This window comes from Mirounga angustirostris, unplaced genomic scaffold (genome assembly GCF_029215605.1).
Source record: "Mirounga angustirostris isolate CCGP_5_RB_7025 unplaced genomic scaffold, mMirAng1.0.hap1 SCAF_8, whole genome shotgun sequence".
NCBI classification, from domain to species: domain Eukaryota; kingdom Metazoa; phylum Chordata; class Mammalia; order Carnivora; family Phocidae; genus Mirounga; species Mirounga angustirostris.
In genome coordinates, this window is record NW_026991716.1 from 139,451,055 (window position 1) to 139,473,560 (window position 22,506).

Consider the following 22,506-nt stretch of genomic DNA (forward strand, 5'->3'; position numbering starts at 1 on the left):
TTCAGTTCTTATTATCTAGATACCATGAGCTGGAATTTAATAGATGGCTGGAACATCGATAACATGACATCTAGCAAAGAACATGTAAGCGGCATCTGTGGCCTCAACGAAGATGGTGCCTTCAAAATATAAATCAAAGAAAATATAAGAACATCTCAGGAGAAAGGGCTGACAGTGACCCTGCACGCTTGAAATATTTTAAATGCCTCAGGGAATCTATGGAGCAAGTAGTATTAAAGATAATGATGCACCAGCTAGAGCTACTTAGCTCTTTGCTAAGAAAGGAAGCAATGTAGTAGACCAAGAACACCTTTAGACTCTTTCAGACCACGTGGGTTCAAATTAGAGCCCCACCTCACACTGTTTCTTTGGTGACTCGCTTCTTCTCAATGAACCTCGCAGAGTTTTCGCAGGTGTAAACAGCAAAAGGGACTCCTACTTTCCCTATTTACATAGTTGCCATATGAATCAAGGCAATGGACATGGGAATACTTTTTTTTTTTTTTAAAGATTTTATTTATTTATGTGACAGAGACAGACACAGCAAGAGAGGGAACACAAGCAGGGGGAGTGGGAGAGGGAGAAGCAGGCTTCCCGCCGAGCAGGGAGCCCGACGCGGGGCTCGATCCCAGGACCCTGGGACCAAGACCTGAGCTGAAGGCAGACGCTTAACGACTGAGCCACCCAGGCGCCCCTGGACATGGAAATACTTTTTAAACAGTCACGGTCTCTACAGAGTTAATGTACATAATAGCACATTGTACTAGTGATTTCAACCACAGTACAGATACAATAGAGCTTGTAAACCCAGAGAGGTGCTGATGTGATGTGCAAATGTATAAATCTAAAACCCAGTGACGGAATTTTTCAAATAAACTTGATTACTTTAGATCAGTCTTAGGCTCACAGCAAAACTGGGTGGAAAGTGCAGTTTCCATTCACCCTCTGGCCAGGACACAATGCATTTTTTGGAAGGCAGCTATGCTCACCACTATACCACCAACGCCGGCTTACAATGCATTTTTTGAAATCTCTCACCAACGCTGTGTGTGTGCAAAAGTCAGTTCGTTAGAGACTGGGTAGAGATCAATTTGTGAAGATGATTTCTTTGTTGAAAACTGCATTGTATCAACATCCCAACACAATGGAACTCCTTCCTTCATCTTAAATCAAGAAAGAAGGGTTTCACTGGAATAACTCAGAGAGCCTGATATGGCTCTTCTGGAGTCAGTGGGAGGCAGTGAGTCGGGGTCTGAGCCCCACTGGGTAAATCTAGAAGACTAGATGGATGCAGTTACGTCAGGCTTTGCTTGTGATCCCAGACTCTGTTAAAACAAAACGTGTATGAGTATTCCCTGGGAAAATGAGAAGGAGCTTCATGAATGCCATTCTATATTCTTCCTAGGAAGCTGAGGAGATTCAAATAGAGAAAATCTGGGCAAGAAGCAGTGAGAATCCAGGAGCTGAGGTGGGATCATCACTGCAGGTGAGGCTGGAATTCCCCAGGGTGACCTCTAAAGGGCCCCTCCAGGAGCCACCACAGGGAGTCTGCATTCCAACTGGCCAGCTCCTGACAACTCGCATCTATCCCAGGGCAGCTGTTGGCAGGTCAGGTAAGAACTTTCCCTCTCGGTTTTCCTTAGTTGTCTCATGTGGCTTTGACACTGAGACTTCAGAAACTGAGTGGAGCACAATAGTAGAGCAGGAGTAGAAGCTCAAGGTGGGGACAGACAGAAGGAGCACCCCCATCCCAGTCCCCCAGGAAGTGCCCAGCCTCACAGGGGCCCTAGCAGGAGTATAGCAGTAAGGCTTTCATGTGGCTGCCTGCGTGTTTTTCATGAGACTGACACTTATTTACTAAGCTGAAACTGTATTTGAAACTTAGTTATCCATTTGGTCCTGGTAGAAACTGCCACCCACTAGGATGCTAGGGCAGTGCCTTCAGTGAAAGACACAAAAGCATCATCAGCAAAAGGAACCACCAGTGCTCAGAAACAGCTTGGTGGATTGTGCAGTTTTTCTACTAGAACTGCCTTATAAAAACCACTACTAGGCACCCAGGTTCAAGTGATTCCACTAGCCCCATCATGTGCAATCCCGTATTCTCCACTATTGACTGGTGGCCACCACACGCGCTCTCTCTGAATTGTCTTTCTAATACACTTCTTGATTCTTCAGCTTGAATACCATCACTGTTCCACGAATGAGGCACCTATGTAAGTTCCCTTTTAACCTTTCTGCAATTCAGGCTTCTGTTCCAGAATGCTCTAGATCAACCTTAGCCTGTCCACACAAATCTTATCCAAGTGCAAACAGGCATCTGCTGGCCCTGTCTCCCAGGGAATCCTTATCTAGCAACGATGTTTCTTTCACACGCTTGCCATAGCTTTCCTGACTCTGAAGCTATTCACAGAAAAATGAATTTCTTTGAGGCAAGGCGATACTTTCAAGCCTTTCTTACATTTGAAAGTCATCAGTTTATGAGAGGAAAAAGACCCAGGAAGCAAATCGTTTTAGCTTCTTTAAACATATAAAGAGGGCACCTAGGTGGCTCAGTTGTTAGGTGTCTGCCTTTGGCTCAGGTCATGATCCCGGGGTCCTGGGATCGAGCCCCTCATTGGGCTCCCGGCTCAGCGGGGAGCCTGCTTCTCCCTCTCCCACTCCCCCTGCTGTGTTCCCTCTCTCGCTGTGTCTCTCTGTCAAAATAAATAAGTAAAATCTTTAAATATATATGTATATATATAAAGAGAGGCCTAATAGAAGGTTCCTTGGATTTTGTTCTATTTTCAAAGAGTAGAGCTAGAAGTTAGGGGTGAAGACAGATCTCAGGGCAAATAACTCTCCATCAATTAAAGTTCTGTACAATGACAACAGTTAACTTGGAAAGAAATGATTCCTTTGATACTAAAAGTGCTGGAGCAGAACACAGGGGACAAACACTGAGCATATATTATAAGAGCAATTTTTGTATCAGGAGGAAATTTAGATTGGAAGACGACAAAGGCCATTCCAACTGTAAGATTATGAGTGGGCCGAGGCATACGGTAACTGTGATGTCATCGGTTCAATGATTCATTCACTCCACAAATCATGTCTAACCATCCCCACTGCAGCCAGCACTGTTCTCAAGCACAAAGACAGAAAAGGTGTAGTTTTTGCCTCAAGGCACTAAGTCTAATAATGGAATAGAGTAGAGGGCTGCCCAGGTAAAGAGTCTTTCATTTTTTGGTCACACTCCATTTATTTTGTGGGATATATCTATATAGGTCTATATAGCTATATATAAATATAACCATCTTTCCTATATCTGTTTAGGCAAAGCTTAAATCGTAGCTTTATGGCAACATTACACAACTTACAGATTCTATGACATTTGTTTTCACTGACCCTCTACCTAAACTACTTCAAATAGGATATTTTATTCAGTAAGAAAGAGAAATAACATGATTTTTCATTTATCTTTAACACATTATGGTGAGGAAAGTTCATTTGTCCATGAGATGATGCTACCAGCTCAGCTTTAAATGATGGCCATATCTGATCATTTTAATTGTAGGTCAGTGTATGTTAATTAGTATGGCTTTCTAAATTAATACGAAATTCCCAGTGCACCACTGAAGATATAAAAGACATAAAATTCAGGGTCATGATGACTCTAGACAGAAATGTAATTCTCTGAAACTAGCTGGGAGAATCCCTAGATTAATCATACTCCCAAGTGATTGTAGGTACTCAGAAAGGTAAGTGGCCCTTGCAGGGCTCATGCCATGGCTTCCAGCTTTGTTAGGATCACACCCTCTAACAAACCAGTGGAGCTAACCGGTCACATAGAAAGCAGCCATAAGCCATGAGCACTCCCCTCTGTTCCTAGCCCCCTATGTTCCAAGTACACCAGCGCTCTTCTACTGCCTCATCACTAAAGGAAAACACCCATGTTTCACTTTTTATCCAAATTTCTACTCCCACTTTAGGAAATGAAGTCTAGTAAATTTGGCTTTTTTCAGGAAAAAGCTGCACAGCAACACTCTATGCTCCCTCAGTCCTAGTAAGAAAATGAATGTATCTCAATATGGGTGCTTTGAATAAGAATTTAAACTCAGGTTCCCAGATTTAATTCTCAGTGTGGCTCCTTTCTCACGGTGGACCCAAGTCAAGTCAATTGACCTCTCCATTTCTCATCTGGCTTCACTGATACATTTATGCAGGTAGCTTAATAGTCCCAGATGAAAGATGGATGCATGCATTAGTATCAATGCTTCTGTAAAACTACAGCAAAAACATACCACAGTTCTGATCTGTAGAGTCTGGTCTAATTCTGTAGTAGGGTCATTCAATGGGGCTCTCCCACTTCCCACATTTTCTTAGTGCTAGGTAAGATATTTGTTCTTTATAAAGTATTGGCAAAGCTCTACTAGTAAGATAGGGCTCCTAAATTCTAGTTATCTTTTCCCAGTGAGATTTTTCGACCATGAACTTCTTAAGCAAGGAACAAATAAATTAGCCCACTGACCTAAATATCTATTTTTTCTTACCCAGTTCTTAATAAAGCTTCTGTGTGGTCAAATGGATATCAATGTCATTCCATAAACAACCAAAGAACAACACTTATGTATAGAAACAATTGTTGAAACAACAATGGCATTTCACACACAAAAACAAGTTCAAGACTGACTGAATTCCTAGTGTAACCATAGTGATACAAATAGAGTATATAATTGTATAATACAGACTCAGTAATGAAACTGATGAGTTCATGGAAGTTATCTACAGCAATTGCACATTTACAAATATGGCAGCCATTAGTCACGGCCCACCCAATGTCCGTCTCCTTCTCTCTCCTTATTAACAGAATGCTGATTTTGTTTGGAGAAGCAATGGACTCAAATCAGTGGATGGAGAAGCAATGGACTCAAATCAGTGGATAAATAAGATTGGTCTAAGCCAATCATGGATATCCTGCTTATCTTTGGAAAACACTTACTTTGCAAGCTTCCTTTGTAATTACCGGTAGCCATATGACAAATTTTGAACAATGAGATATAAGGAGAAGCCTGCAAATAGGCTTCTAAAAAGTATTATTATTATTTCCTTTTTTAAGCAAATGAGACAGGCTGTTCCCCATCATCCCACCCTATTTCAGACTTGATGCCATGATGCCCAGGGCTGTGCCATGGACAGTGGATAGTAAAGTACTAACAACCCCATCAGTGCATACAATAACACTTCTATCCTTATGGGTTAAGCCTCTGTTTGGTGAGTGTTCATTCCATCACTGCTAGGGGACAGCACTGTTAACCAATAAACAAAGAAACACAGTTCTAAAATATATATATATATTATATGACATATAAATATGATATATTTAACTGCAAATTAAAGTGAAATAATAAAGTATAGGGAAAACTTTCTTTGAAAAACCTTATCTCTTCTTTATGTTTTATGTTTTATAAATACATTTAGGTTGTGATTTTGCCAAAATATTCTATGTAGTTCCAAAAGATATTTCTTTGTTTGTAAAGGTATCATCTTGAACAAGGAATAAAATGCTAGATAGCTCAATCAATTTCCAATTAAATAGATCAATGACCACATGTCATTAATGATTGACAGACTTTGGAAAACTTTTACCCATCATTCACATAAAAAATGACATTGACATAACAATGCATATACACGAAAATTAAAAAGAGAACTATACAAATATAAAAATTAAATGAGATATTTTGGTAAAGGACTGAGGTTAGACCCTGGTGTTTGGTAAACATTCAATAAATTATAGTTATTAATAATACTCATTCCTCACAATAGATAGATAGATAGATAGATAGATAGATAGATAGATAGATAGATGATAGATAGATATGAAGAACCCAATACACTTTAAAATATATACACATATCTCTTTGAATAGCATGATTAACTTCCTACCCACAATGTCAGAATTACACACTATCATCATGGGTCAGGAACATGGCTGAGCATCGAGGCAGAAATGGTTAGACACAATTTACAACTTGATACAGAGTAACTGCCTGGTAAGTACCCATAGCTCCAGGGGCCTCTGATGTAGTGGGCGTCCTAAAGGTGTGGTCCGGGAACATGCATTTGCAAGATTGCTTTCTTTTTCTTTTTTCTTAAAAAGTCGTAAGTAAATCCACAATTTAAAAAAAGTCATTTAATACAGAGTCCCTAAATAAAGAAGCAGTGAAAAGCATTCTCCACTAAAGTCCAAAAGCTCTCAACGTAAGAATTTCTGTAATTGAAATAATGGAACATAGTAAGTACCTGGCAAAAGTTGCCTACAGCTCAGCTGGAGAGCATTTCACTTATTTAATGAATAAATTTACATTTACATATAACATTTGACTTACATCACAAACAATTTTATATGTGTATTTGACATTTTATTTATTTCAATAGGTAACTATACTTTTACTTTTTGTTTATAAACTATTAAATATTCACATTAAGGTAATATAGAAAAATATGAACTAATTTTTTTTTCCATTCCACAAAACCACATTTACTGTTTTTGTGTTTGTTTTTCTAACGAGAAATTCCCTTTGGTTTACTAATAGTTATTGGCAGTCCTCCAGAGACAAACACTTCCATCCAGTAAAGGTATGAGTGGTGCTTAGGTGGCTGCTGGCTGATTACTCTCACATAGGTGCCCTCCTTAATCCCCATCCCCCAGCTGGCCCATCCCCGACCCACGTCCCTCTATTAACCCTCAGTTTGTTCTCTGTCTTTAAGAGTCTCTTATGGTTTCTCTCCCTGAGCGCTCTTCAGATCCCTCCCCTGCCCTCAGCATGCTGTGTGCTCAATGTCCTCTTTCTTGCCTGGATGGCCTCTAGCTGCAGCATGGAATAGCTGGAGCATAAACAAATCTAACATCTCACATGCTTGGAGGAATATAAAGAAAAATTCTGGAAAAACAGAATAACTAAAATAAACATTAGAAAGAAATCAGTAAAACCCAAAAGTTCTTACATGAAATGTTAAAGTTTTGAGTATATTCACAGGAATATATGCATGGATGTGTTCAAGAAGAAAACGTTCATAAGATGAATTCACCTATGATCTTTAGCTTTCAATAAACTAGGCATTTCTTAAAATCTGCTAAGAAAATATATCACTGAAAAGGTTTAAGATAATCAAATGAATAGTGCAATCACAATATAAATAAAAATTCCAAAAGAATGTTCCAGAATGATTTTATTCCTTATTTTTTTTGGTACATTTGGTAAAATTGATCATATAAGTTAGCAAATTAATCTGTAGTCAGTGGAAATAGATGTTGGTGGCGAAGAGTATTTTTAAGTTTGAACCCTAGGCATGGATTATCCAAAACTACTATAAGTTTTAGGAGAATGAGACTAGTAACATTCACTTAGAATTTTAAATCCGTTACATTGGCTTACATTGATACCCTAAAGTGGTTTGGATCAACCCAATTTCAGTAATCATTTTACATTTAGAACTTACAGTGTTCAGTATATTTGTAAACTATCAAAAATAATGCTTTAATATAAAATAAATCATTAAAACTTAAAATTATTTATGATAATACTTTGAGGTTTGGTTTATTATTATTTGTTAACTGGCTCTTTTCCAGATATTGATTTGGTAAAAGAGAAAAAGAGGAAAATCTTTTGATCTCTCAATCTTTTGTCAGTTACTCTTGATGGGATACTTGATCAGCATGAGGGCATCATTAGTGTGTGGCTGAGAGGGCTGGCATCTGCAGTGAGGACCAAAGAGACTATAACACAAAGAAGGTGGGCTTCAGAGAGATGGACGTAGGAGAGTCCCTACAGCCAACAGAAATCTTGTGGCAGAACTGATGGCAGGAAAGGGGCAGAAGTGAATATGGGGGGTGCCCCAGCATCTGCAAGAGGCAAGACTTGCACTGTGTTCTGCTCCGTCTCAATCCTAAATCCTCGATGTGAGATAAATCCACACAAAAACTCGCTTCTTTGTAGGCCTAACATCATAACATAAATTAAAACAGACTTCAGGGCCAGGTTACACATTTTGGACATCCAAAATGGCTTTAAAAAATAAAATATATAAAAATAAAAAATATATAAAATAAAAAATTATATATATATATTTAAATAACATAAAATAATTTGCATGACTCTCTGATTAAACTCTAAAGGCTCAGAAATGCCTAACAATTGAATAAATACATAAAAAGTGTTGTAACACGTACTTATTCCTGAACAAGCTTAGATATATCCCAAGGCTTTACACAGCTTTTGATATTACAAGAAGCAAGTAGACTCCTTACTAACAATTAATCTGTAACAAATATTAAGTTTAGGAATGATTATACATTTAGACAATATTTCTTAATAAATTTCCTCACATAAATTGTTCCTAATCTATAAACCAATTTTAAATAAAATCCATCATGCCAGGCATTTTACATCTTACTCTATTTATTGCCCCATTTCTCATCAGAAACCTTTTAGCTTTAATGCTATTCCATGGCAGAGTATCTCATTAGAGTGGCAAAGATAAAGTTCTTTTGGAGATAAAGTAATTATAGTGATTGTAGGGGAAAAAAATCTCCTAGAGTTCTTGGTTGCAGTAATCTCCTGGCTTCTGATTCATTTGAAAACTAATAAACTGAGTGCAAACAAAAAGATGTTGCTGGTGGATAACTCAGGTTACCCGGAGTTTGTGCTGGGGAGATGAACAATTTGTAACCTTCATCAGAACTAAAGGGTCCTGGAGGTATAAGCTTACGATGGGAGTTCAGCAGTTGCTTTGATGCTTTTTTGGGGCAGAAAACTCTTCCCCTGAATGAAGGACAGTGAGAGCAACAGTTTCTGAATGTTTACTATGTACCTCCATGCTAGCTACTTTATTTCTTTTTCTCACTGTGCTAAGCTCTTGAGAGTTAAATCATTTAATCCACAAGAACTTTAATGAACTTGTTTACTTCCATTTCATGACAAGAAAACCGAGACAAAGAATTTAACTCACTTGCCCAAAGTCACACAGCTACTAAGCAGCAGAACTCAAGTCCAGAACATCTGACAGGAAAGGGACCACAGAAAGCCACTCTCCAGCTCTCTGCACCCAGACAGTTCCAAGTCCAATATTGCAGGACCGAACGTGCTATGCCATGTGCTCTCTCCCCTCTGTTCCACATCCATTTTAGCGTCTGATTATTTTTAGTCGATAGATTATTTTATTCATAAATATTCTTTTTTTTTAAGATTTTATTTATTTATTTGGCAGAGAGAGACACAGCGAGAGAGGGAACACAAGCAGGGGAAGTGGGAGAGGGAGAAGCAGGCTCCCCGCCGAGCAGGGAGCCCGATGCGGGGCTCGATCCCAGGACCCCAGGATCATGACCTGAGCCGAAGGCAGACGCTTAACCGACTGAGCCACCCAGGCGCCCCTACTCATAAATATTCTTACTGTATTTTAAGTCTGTGTCCGGTTAGAGAAGTGAGTCCGTTTCTCCCTATCCCAGAAGCTGTGTCGTCTTCAGGAGGCTGAGTCCTCCTAGAATGTGGGCAATGGCTGGAACGTGGTGGTAGGGAGGGACAAGGGGCACAGGAGAAGGCACTCTTAGGCCTTAGGGAGCAGAAGCCTGCGGGGCTGAGGAGGAGAAGCCATCCTAGCATGACCCCTGTGGACAGGCTCCTCACCATCAACATCATATTCTAACAAAACTTCATCAGCTCAGGCACAATTTTTAACATGTCTCTGGAAGCCTTGTGTTCTTATAAATGGGTCACGGGAAACCTCTGACAGCTTGCCAGAAGGCTCACTCCTCGCCACCACACTTACAGTAAGACAGACTAGAAGGATCACACCTGCTGACCGGGTAACCTTAAGTTTGGCAGGGTCCCAGGGGAAGGGAGGAGGGACAAGCATCTTTAAGCTTCTTGGTGCTGTTTCTTTTTCCAATTTAAATTCCTTCTTTAATTTCCAGTTATTTCTAAAAGCTGTGTATTTTCTTCTTCTTTTATTTTTTTTTACAGATTTTATTTATTTATTTGACAGAGAGAGAGCGAGAGAGGAACACAAGGAGCGGGAGTGGGAGAGAGAGAAGCAGGCTTCCCGCTGAGCAGGGAGCCCGATGCGGGGCTCGATCCCAGGACCCTGGGATCATGACCTGAGCTGAAGGCAGACGCTTAACGACTGAGCCACCCAGGAGTCCCAGCTGCGTATTTTCTATGTATCTTGGAAAACTTTACTTTTTTTCTGTTCATATTTTTTTGTATTAATGAAAAAAAGAAAGGCTCTGAAGCTATGACTTGCTCATCATTTGATTTTCCACACTAATGAGGGAGAGAGTCATGACATAGGTTATTCAGGTTACCCGTTTTATTGTTCAAGCACATAATCAGAAATACATATGCAAGTACAAAGCAACCTCCTTTCTGTGCTCAACCCTGTGTCATTTCTGTGTGGACCTAAGTGGACAATCTTCGAAGAGGCAAATGAAAATTGGAGGCCTGCCATGTTTTTCCAATCAGCTGCTGTTCACTGTTTTCCAGGGAGCATTCATGTTTCTAAGGGCTATTTTGGTTAGTGGAAGCCCTAGTCAAGGTTGCCATGAAATAAAGAAGGTAATTTGATTTAAATTCAGAGGAAAACCTGGTGTCCCAGCTGATTTTCAATTTACCCTCAAGGTCAGGACAAAACCTTGGACATCAGTTTCCCCATCCTAACACCGTGACAGAAATGGCCTCCTGTCTTCCTTGCCAATTCATTAGGAGCATCATATTAAATGTGAAATATGTAAACAATTAAACCTTAGAGCATTATGTATGAGAGGAGCTCATTATCTTGCACACAAAATTTAAATAGTGTTGAAGAAATGTTGGCATTATGAATAAGTCCCCCACAACAACAAAAAATAATTAGGAGTTTACTATTAAGACTCATGAGAGGCAAAGGGCCTATTGTAGACTGATTTTTTTCAGACCAGAAAAAAAAAATTATGTTTAAAAAAAAAAATAACCCACGTAGCTAAGTAGGTTCCGATTTTTCTCTTTGTGTATAAAAAGCTCCTTGCGGAAGCTCAGATAAACCACATCCTGCTCCACTATATAACTTGTCAGCCACACAAAATCCTTTCTTTCTTTTTATGTTTTTCTTGACTAGAGAAAATTCTGTCAATTGTAGATCTTTATAAAGTTTGGGAAAATGAAACCTTAAGAGTTGCCTATTCTCGGGCGCCTGGGTGGCTCAGTTGGTTAAGCGACTGCTTTCGGCTCAGGTCATGATCCTGGAGTCCCTGGATCGAGTCCCGCATCGGGCTCTCTGCTCGGCAGGGAGCCTGCTTCTCCCTCTGACCCTCCCCCCTCTCATGTGCTCTCTCTCTCTCATTCTCTCTCTCTCAGATAAATAAAAAAAATCTTTAAAAAGAGTTGCCTATTCTCTACCTGGAAATTCTTCCTCAGGGCAAAGTTCAGCTCCTGCCCCACCCACTGCTGGGTAGGGGGTTGGCTTGCAGACTCCTGTGATTACTCAGCTGCTCCACAAAGCTGTTACTGGAAGGTACTACTGAGTGTGAATGTTTGTCATTAATAAAAAATCGGAGGGCCTCTTCTACTTATTTACCAGTGATGCTGCATCTAGTAACTATACTAAAATTTCAGATTAAAAAAAATACAAAATACAAAATACAATACAATAAAATAAAGTAAAATTCCGGGTTCAATAAGTAATCTTTAAATCATCCTTTCCAATCTCCTTAAATCTTAAAGTAGTTTTTTTTTTTTTTTTCAAGAGTATTTTTGAAGGATAGTTTAAGTATAGGGAAGTAGTTGGGTAATAGGACACTGATTACCAGATTTGTAGAGTGAACAATCTACCCTAGAAAAGGCAGAGCTTTAAAGAAACAGAAGACTTTTCATCCCTGGCACCAACGTTTGTTAACTGTGTGACTTTGGGTTCATTGCTTAACTTCATGGAGTCTCTTTATTAAAAACACTAGATAATAATATCTACTTTGCAGGTCTGTAATAAGAATTAGAGAAATATAAAAGTACCAGAATATAAATGTAAGGAAGGAAATCAATAAGTGGTAGCAAAAGAATCATAACTTCTATGATCAATGTGATTATACATGCCAAGTATAATTTCTAAAGTATGTGGATCTACTGAATCAGTAACAGTTCAAGTAGAGATACCATTCACTTCGAATTATTAGCTTTGTGCTCCACTATGGGCAAGGTACTGGGTGAAGTGTTGAAAATGCACCAGGGATCTAAACCCGCAAGTTACCTGATACAAGAGGCTTACCGGCACTTGGAATATAGACAAATGGGCAATTGTACAGAATGTGGAATGGAAATTTAATGATATCTGAAATAATGTAGTTGAAGTTAGACCCTATCAGGGGAGGAAATGATGAAAGAAAAGGCCAGAGAGCTCTAGAAGAAATTAAGAGAGGGGTTAACAATGTACAGAGCAAAAATAATGTAGGGAGAATAAAAGTCTGAATTTAATAATCAAATGCAGAGCAGTTCTAGGAACTGACAAAGTCTGGGGTGGTCATGGGAGTGGGCCTCTGAGATGGGACAGAGCCTAGACCACCGGGTGGATGAGATCATCGCTCCCAGGACCTGCTGGTCCAGGTGAGCAGCTGAGGGGGCTACAAAGAGCTTCTGGATGAACACAGTGGGAGGGGAGATGCTTTCACTCTTTTTTTTTTTTTTAATGTTGTTAGTCACCATACAGTACATCATTAGTTTTTGATATAGTGTTCCATGATACATTGCTTTCACTTTTTTGAAAGGAGTTAGCCAAAGTCTGGATTGATTTCATGGTGAAGTACCTAAGTGTGTGTATGCACACACCCAACAAGTACTCATGAAAAATAATTTAAAAAGTAACAATAAGAAAGCATTTAAGATATCTAATTATTTATGTTCCAGCTACTGTTCCTTTTTTTAAAGATATTATTTACTTATTTGAGAGACAGAGAGGATGAGAGCACATGAGCAGGGGAAGGGCAGCAGGAGAGGGAGAAGCAGACTCCCCACTGAGCAGGGAGCTGATGAGGAATGAGATCCCAGGATCATGACCTTAGCTAAAGGCAGACACTTAACTGACTGAGCCACCAGGTGCCTCTCTGTTCTAAATACTCTTCATATATTAACTAATCTTTACAAGAAATAAGAAGTAGATACCATTATCCCAGGTAAAAGATGTCCCCAAGCTGACACAGGAGGAAAATAATGATTTAGGAAAAAAATTTTTTTTTTAGATTTCTATTTTTTAATTTTTTATTGTTATGTTAATCACCATACATGTAGGAATTCTAACCCATGCAGTATGAAGAGTCTGGAGACTTGTCTTCTTAAGTTTTCACCATACAGCCTCTCAGCAAGTTGAAGTAAGTGCTTACTGCACACCGGGCTCTCTAAACACCTAATGTTAATGCACCATTTAACCTGTATGGTACGATTTCAGTTTGTGCATTTAGACAGATGCTGCTGGTTGCTTTTTCCTTTTGTCTTCTGTTTTTTTTTCCCCAAGGAGCATATTTTTACATATGAAACTTCGCATAAAAATCTATACGTATGGTTTCCCTTAATTAAATAAAAGATTGGCCACATTAAGCACCCCCACCACCACTTGCTAAGCAAGTAAGGTAAGGAGCGGCCTCCTTACCTGGGCCTTGGTCTCTTCATGGTCCTCACCCCATCCCCAGCCACTGCATACTTAAGACCTAAGTCTTAAATCACATGTCTGATCACTGGGGATATCTGAGCATATGACACTTAGTGTAAATATATCTGTGTGGTAAAAAATGGGGAGACTGCAGAGCTTACAAGTTTAGATCACACAGTCAGGTTCAAATGCCTACTCTCACAAGCTCCTTTCCTTAATCTCTTTAAGCCTAAATCTAAAATAAGGTTACTGACAGTACTTAGAGTGTTATGAAATAAATGCAATAGATGATGCATGAAAATAATTAAGCTTGGGGCTCAATAATAATTTGTTATTGCTGTTTTCACTAAGAACAATTGGAAGTTAATATAAATAGGTCGCATCCACCATCTAAGGCAATCAAGACTGGAGCATAGACCAGAAAAACAGAAGAGGCTGTTTACTGTGTTGGAAAAGGCTTATGGCAGAGGAGAGATTCTGGTGGAAAGTAAAGTTCTGGAGGACTTTAAGAGAGTACATTTCCCAGACAGAAGCACTGCCCGGTGACACCCCCAGAAAAAGGTCCAGTCCCGTGGTTCAGAACAAACCATCACTCATGGATTTGTCTCCCTAAGTTCAGTCACAGGATTGGCCTGTGTACAGAGAGATTATACCATAGTGAAATACTGAGCTGCATTTTTGAGTAATTCTACCATCTTCCCCAGGCTTGAGGCAGGAATCCTTGATTTCTCCATTATTGGGTGTATCCTTCATGTTCTTCCATGCTGCTCCGTTATACACTTTCCACAGGGCACCACCCCAACCGGCCCGTAGTTCCCCCCGCATGAACCCTATGAAGAGTCTATGAATCAACCTCTTTGCCCTCAATCTGTCACCAACTTCTGTCCCAATGACAGACTGTTACAGCAGTAATAAAGTTTCTAAAATATAGATTGCCTTTATTTTTAACATTTTGTCTTGGCTTCCCATCGCCTGTGGAATAAAAATCTAAATGTAGCCATTAGAGGGGCCTGGTATGGTAAGGGAGTCCTTGTCCCCACTTCAGCCCCCCATCACCTGAAGACCCTTGACCCTGACCCTTGATCACACCAATCAGAAAATGCCCTCCTCACTCACGCACATTCACACCCACATCAACTTTAGCCAAATCCTGCATAACCATCACGGGGAAGCCATGGCCTTAGCTGTGTGCATGGTTTATATCAGGGGTCCACCATGTTTTCTCGTAGGGGCCAGAGGTAGATAGGTCAGGCTCCGCAGGGCATCCAGTCCGGGTGGCAACTACTGAAGCCCGCCCTGGGCATGGAAGCTACACAGACAACATGGAAGGAGATGGGTGGTGCCGCCTTATGCTACAGTGTCATCATGGAGACTGGAAATCTAAACTTCATATAGCGTTCACGGGCCACACAGCATTACTCTTTGGATATTTCCCAGCCACTTAAAAATGCAAGAACATTCTTAGCTTGTGAACCATACAACCCAAGCGGAGACCACAGCAGATGGTAGCCTGCCGACCTCAGTTTCACATGCATGCTGTGGGCGATCCACGACTTTCCTTTTCACTCCTTTACTGAGATACAACTTCCATTTAGCAACCTCGAGTGCACCCATCTTCAATGAACAGTCCAGTGGATTGTGACACACGTATCCAACCATGTACAGTCACACCGATTGAGACATAAAACATTCCCAGTGTCTTAGAATGCTCCTTCCTGGCCTCTTCTAAAAGACACCCCCACCAAAGCCTAATCTCTTTTTGTTATAAACACACTCTCGATGCTTCCTTTCCGGAGACCTGGACTAAACACAGGGAGACAACAGCCGGGTACTACCTAACGTTTTACAGAGTGATGTATTTTTAAATGAAACTTCAGATACCATTAACCATTAGAATCGCATAGCAGAATGTCTTTTGTTTTCAGTCATGCGTCTTCTCTGATTAGCAACCCCAAAAGGCTACTGTGGAAATAGACGTTCATTTTCTCTGGGCAGCCTCTGCCAATGCCGTAGCTCCTTACCTGGGCCAAGGTGAGCGTTGCCTGCTGGCAGGTGCTGCACTGCACCCGGAGTTTTCCTGGCTGTACTCTTTGACAGGGGCCTTTGCAATAAACATAAAAGCTGTTGTAGGTTCCTCTACCTGCTGGGAGAGGGGGGGAAGCAGAGAAAGTAGCCAATCAATGTTGAATCCAAATTGAGACAAATTTTAAAATTATCTCCCCAGGAGCATTTTGAAACACTAGTGGGATAAAGATTCCAATGAGGATACAACAATTTAATTTAGAAAATCTAGTTTTATGCTCAAGAGTGAAAATCTTTTCTTCCACTTGCCAACAGCCTTGTGACTTAGTCAGCAGGGTAAGCGACCTGCTGCCTCCAGAAGAGCTGGCCAAGTGTATATGCAACACGGGGAAGTGAAATGCCTTCTGTGCCGCTTAAGTTTTTAAAAAGGACAGGAAACGTAGAGACTGTGGGAAATTTAAAGACCACTGCTCCTGAATTCTATTTCATGCTTCTGTACACAGTTTTGAAGGCTCTAGATTTTTCCTCTTAAAATCTTATCTGTAGGGACCTACCAGCCCATTTCTCGTGCTATGACTGACATGATCACCATTTGCTGGGTTCCAGTGAAGTCTTTCCAACATATAGTCACACATAAAGTAAGACAAGAGTCCTGAGGGGTTTAAACAGAACCCGGCAGGGGTGTGCAGAAACGGTGCTTTGTGTTTCACTAGTATTCTCTACCTAGACAAATGCCATTCAAATAACACAAGAAGAAAAGCTGGACCAAAAAAAAAAAAAAGTCAACAATTAAACATCTCTAATTACTTCTCTCAAATGTCAGCATACAGAAGTCATGCTATTCTGCACATTAGGGGGACCTTTCAGAACAGCGTCCCACTGCCATTTCTGCAAAGAGCTCACTAATAAAATAACTGCCTTTTTAAATGTATAATATTACTAACTAGTTGTTTTAATCCTTACACCTTACTTCTTGTTCGGTTGGGGGGTTACATAAAATGTCGTGGCATATGAATTTTGTTTACAATTTTACTATTATCATTAAGATCATCTATAAATAATAAGGACTATTTTTACCATTATGAGTGAAAACCTTCAGCCTCCCAAATACATATGGTTTATTTAAAAAAAATTGGTACAAAAATAATAAGAAACAAAGAGCGATCCTAAAGTCTTAGGCAGCGCCATTTATTTCTTACTAATTAAAAAAAAAAAAGACTCTATAGGCTCACTGAATTGTTATTTGTTCAGCCATCTTTACTAATATTGTAAGTGACAATACTTTGTAAGATGTAAAGCACAATAAAAATGTTAAATTTTATAATTTTATCATTTATTACCAATATATTTTATAATTATTACTCTCCAGAAATTAATATTTAGCTTCCAATGTGAAGGGAAGATAAAATATAAACATATGTTTGTAGTGATAAGAAACTATGATTTTCTGATGCTTCTTTGTAACTTTAGTGCCTTAATGTGGAAGGTCTTCGAGTCTATAAATACCACATTGATACTAGCAAAGATAGTAATTATATAAGAAATATTCTTAAGGTTTTATATATATCATAAATGCAATGGATAGAACCATATATTAAAGTTATAGAAATACCATAACAACTGTCAGAATATCGGAAGACCACAAGGATTGACAATTTCACTTGTTAAATTGTACCAAGAGCTTCGTGAAGGAGGCAGGAACCCTTATTGTAAAAACCTTTATCAGAAATAGGAACAAATCCAATTTCAGAATTTTTATAACCTACTATTGTAAAGGTTAAACAATAAAAAAAAAAAAGGAGGAGGAGGAACAGGAGTGGGGAAAGGAGAAGCTTATGAAGGGGAGCCTGGGTGGCAAAGACACTAGCATTGTTGAAAGAGCATATGAGCAACAGCTTTACAATAGTAAATGATGCATCTATGAAACTGCAGGCAGCTAAATGACTCTTCTCTCTCCCTTAGGGCAATAGGAACATTTGCAATATTGTTTCAGCAAATGATACAGCCAGGCACAATCCCAAGACTAGGGAACTCTTCTGTGTGCTACAAACTTCAGCGAAGTCCTTGAGAAGTTAGAAAATACTGCATGCCCACGTCTGTGGCCTAGAAGCATACAAGATGACACGCAATCTATTACACGGTGCTTCCCAGAGCCAGCTGCGAGCTGGGGATTAATAGTCAGGCTAAGGAAGATCAAGGTCGGGCCAGTCCTGGCTACGGCAAATTTCAAGCTGTTGACATTACTTGGTCAAAAAGTCGGGGCTTTCAGGTCAATCCTGAGATCCCCTGTTCAGGATGGCTTCCTCACTAATTTGGCTGCATCACACTGTTTAAAGTTGGCAAACTTCTCTGTGCCGCGCTGAGGTCTGGAGTCCCCAGGATGGGAATAAGAATAAACACCCTGACATGTTTTCTGGGCAATGTTCCCATTAGCCTGACTGAGGGTCTGAGGTACAGACTTTTGGATATGGAGCCATAACTCCTAAAGGAATGGCAAGGCGATGTGAAGAATGCCCCGGAATGCTTTTCTGCAGCTCTGTCACCGTCTCCAGTCAAGAACTTGAACCTTCTTCCCATTTTACTTCTGTCTGGATCTTAAAATCCTTTTTCTTGCCTTATCAACTCTTTCATATGGCTACCCCTTCACTGCCCAACATAATCAATGCAGCTTGCGTTTGGGTTTATAATACTTCCCTCTTTTTCTAGAATACATTTTCAGAACTAGAGAAATAGATCAAAAGTATTACACGTCATGTCCTTTACTGTAGTTCACCAGTTGTGAACATTTTCCCATATTTTGAGTGTGCTCCCTGTGTTTGTGTGTGTGTATACATACATACACATATACTACACATACATATTTTCAGCTGAGTCATTTGTAATTAACTTGCAGACATCACACTACTCATCCCAGGATCCTTCAAGATTCTAAAAATATGGACTTTTTTCTATAAAGCTGTAGTGCTCTTTGAGGGATTTGGTTGTTTCAGTTTTTCTGCTCTGAGGCTAATCAAGTATAAGTATATCTTACAGAACACTATCACGGTTTGCAAGCTGTGAAAAAGTGTCAAGCCAAAATACCTGGGATTCCTTAGCCAAATCATTTTCGATGAGGCTAAATTAAGTCAAGGTGAGCAAGCCCTCCCACCGCGGGACGTTCAGAGCTCGGTGACTCTGTGAGGAAAGCACGGAGCACAGCACGTCCCGGACTTTATCTGACCTCAGGAACTTTCCTTTTGTGGAGCATTTTGTGAAATTATTTGTCAGGAAAAAAAAAAAATTGGAAAAAAAATCTGAAAGAAGGATTCAACTCACTGTGTAGGGCTTGATGTACAGCAAGCCAAATTGTTCACCTGCTGACAATTAAGTTCTTCCCTTCACCACAGCGATCAGTAATTTTTTATTTGTTATTTATTATTATTATTTTTATCATAAGCCAGGAGGCTGAGTCTAATAATGTCATGATTTTACAAAGTAAAGTACATGCTTTTCATTCAGAAGTTCATTTTTTTTTTTTTTCCCCTGGAGAGAAGTTAAAAGCACAACTAGTGGTCAGTTCCTTTAAAGTATGAGTCACGGGGTGCCTGGGGGGCTCAATTGTTGGGCATCTGCCTTCGGCTCAGGTCATGATCCCAGTGTCCTGGGATCGAGCCCCACGTCTGGCTCCCGGCTAGGCAGGGAGCCTGCTTCTCCCTCTCCCACTCCCCCTGCTTGTGTTCCCTCTCTCGCTGTGTCTCCCTCTCTCTCTCTCTGTCAATTAAATAAATAAATAAAATCTTAAAAAAAAAAAAAAAAGAAGAAAAAAGAATAAAGTGTGAGTCACTATGTTCATTTCAAGTGCCCCTAGGGTTTCCTTAGCATTGTGTTTTGTCATTATCTTTAGTTTTTCTCACTCACTTTGTCCAGTTAACATAATCCTTAGTTAAGTCTCCACTCTTTCCTTATTCTCCCTTCTTGATCCAGGGAATTGCAGAAATCACTAACAATATTCACAACATATCGAGGAAAGTCCCTTTTTAAAAAGGATATATATTGGGACACCTGGGTGGCTCAGTCGGTTAAGCATCTGACTCTTGGTTTCGGCTCAGGTCGTGATCTCAGGGTCCTGGGATCGAGCCCTGCGAGCCCTGCATCGGGCTCTGCACTCGGCAGGGAGTCTGCTTGAGATTCTCTCTCTCCCTCTGCCTCTCCTCCCATTTGCATACACGTGTGCTCTCTCTCTCTCAAATAAATGAATACATCTTTAAAAACAAATGAGGATATATATTATTTGCTTTGGCTTTCTGAGAAACTGGCATAATGTGCATAGTTTTCATTTTTTAAATGTGTTTTAGATGATGGGCTTATGGCCTAACGAAGTTGTTTTAATAAGATTGATGAATACTTGAGAACACTCATTCTGATTCTCATTAAAACTTTTCTTTGACCTCAGAAGTTTCCACCACTGGCTGTCACAGAGAATCAAGAATTTAATTGCTTGGATAATTTGTTTACCAGGGAAGAAAGAGTATGAGTTAACATGTTTTATACCACAGTAAAACAATGTTCAGCGCCAATGTCCTATAAAAACCACAGGCACACAATTGATTTACGACTACGTTTATCACATATGATCATGTAAGTAGAACAAGCTGCCCAAGAGAACTTTCTGTGACCCTGGAAATGTTCTACATCCACACTTTCCCAGATGGTAGCCACCGCGCGCTTACTGAGAATCTCAAATGCAGCGAGGAATGACTGAGGAACTCATCCCGTTGGATAGCACAGTGGAGGAGAATAAATAACAATGACGTGTCTGGTCCCCTCTCTCCCTCCCTCATCAAGCCTGCAGATAACAATATGAAGGAGATTCTTCTTTCACACTGACAACACAGTCACCTGCTGTTAGGTGGGCTAATATGAAAACTGTGTTGGCTGGTGAGAATGGAACAGGGGACGGTTTGAGCCTGAAGCACCATGACGTAGGACTTGGGGACTTCGTTGCGTTAGAGGCAGAAGAGAGCTTCCCTCTCATTTCTTCCTTGCACGTGCCCCAGGCCCTAGACCAAGCGGAACTAGTCTTGACGTGTGACTAGACAGTGACTGCCACATCTCCACGGCCCTCACCATCTTTGACCCACACCTTCAAGGGGAAATGGCATGTCCTCTAAGAATTCTTCCTTTGATTTCCCCACAAAAGATATCTCCCTAAATAATTACATCTGAGAGTATGAAAGTATCCAGCTTAGTTTTGTCACCTTTAAATACTCGACTTGTCCCAACACCACAGAACCAGCATCTAATGAGGTGGAGTCCCTGTCTGGAGGTGTCCTTCCCAGCCTTCCCCCGACTCCTTCCACAGTGCCCAGCCCGGCACTTAGTATTCCCCGCTCTGGCCCTCCTGCCTCCTACAGCCTTGTTCTCGTTTCTTAAACACCAAGGATAATGTCTGCACCATTAGCTCCATTTTTTCAGCTACAACCTACCAGATTCCCTCAGTTTACCCTTTCCTCTTGTCACTTAGGAGGTACCCTCAGTCCTGTTTGACTCCTACAAGCCCACTATGGAAGAGACCTATGTCCAGAACTTCTGAACCTGGGGCCTTGACCCTGTGACAGGGAGCGAGGCCATAGAGAATCTTCTCCCTGGACATTTTCCAGAATCTTGCTATTATATTTCTGAGCAATGGTCCTTCAGCCTGAGGTGGACCACATTTGCTGGAACATACGTCTCATGAGCCAGGTACACAACACATCTATACCAAAAGAACAAAATCAGCACCATCTCTGAAGGCCAGAATTACTATTTATTCTCCTCTTCTGTGCTTTTCAATGGGATGAGTTCCTCAGTCGTTCCTCACTACCTTTGAAATTCTCATTTTTTTCCTTACATTGACCTAAAACGTTTAAATAATGTATATCAACGTAGTCTAAAGCAGTTCCATATGAAAATCATTCAATGTGGACACAGAGAATCATTGCTTCCATGTGACATTTTGCTTTGGATCATGGAAAAGATGAGGATCATGTGCACTTCAACCTAAGGCAAATGAAAAGAAGAAATCTGCCCCACATTGTGTCATGTACTTGTCCTACCTTTTCTATCGTTACAACCCCCCATATGTAACACTGCACCTGTTTCAGATATTCATTCCAAATAGCTGTGTGGTTCCATGAGCTTAGTAAACACTCAGTAAATATTTGCTAGGTTAACAAATTCTGCCATATACTGAATGATGTAAAAGTTGTAGCAGGTAGGGTAGTGTGAGAACAAAATTCATATAGAACAGAATGTAGCCATGATTACAAAATATTTAGAACATCTTCCCACCAGCCAAGCTTACTGGACTAACCACATACCCTTCAAAATATTGGCATATCATATTTGAAATCAATAACATCAATATTATCTTTAAGACCACAGAAATGACAAACATAAATAAAAGTAAAACAAAAAATAATACTTGAAAAATTTGTATATAGGACTTAATATAATTCTAAGTCTTTGAATGTTAAGGGGAAAAAATGAATTCTGAAAATTTACAAGTAGAACTACTCTAAAGGAGGCAGTTATTACACAGAAACACATTTCATTTCAACCCTTATCCAATGGGTTACGACACCCCATTGAACCCAGCCAAACTATTCCATGCTTTTAACAAGCCATAGTCTTAACTCCTGCAGTGTAACCGAGGTAAAACTGTGTTATAAACAACTTCCAATTACATAACCATCAGCCAATGTATGCACTTTTAAAACATGGTTAGCAATCTCTAAGGAGCCTCAGCTCTTAGAAGTTATAACTTACTTCTCAATTTTTGTGCTAGGGTTTTTATTTATTTATTACTTACTTACT

At 40.0% G+C, this 22,506-nt stretch overlaps 1 protein-coding gene across 4 annotated transcripts in view; it reads right to left on the reverse strand.

Moving 5' to 3' along the window:
* The window catches only part of PRKN (parkin RBR E3 ubiquitin protein ligase), a 1,287,790-nt gene that overhangs the window by 787,771 nt on the left and 477,513 nt on the right, over positions 1-22,506 (reverse strand). For 3 of the 4 annotated variants that reach the window (XM_064598332.1, XM_045865856.3, XM_045865854.1), the window contains exon 4: positions 15,672-15,793. In XM_064598332.1, coding sequence (XP_064454402.1) covers positions 15,672-15,793 — 122 coding nt within the window. The remainder of the gene's footprint in view (positions 1-15,671; positions 15,794-22,506) is intronic. The other variant, XM_045865855.1, reaches the window with a different exon arrangement.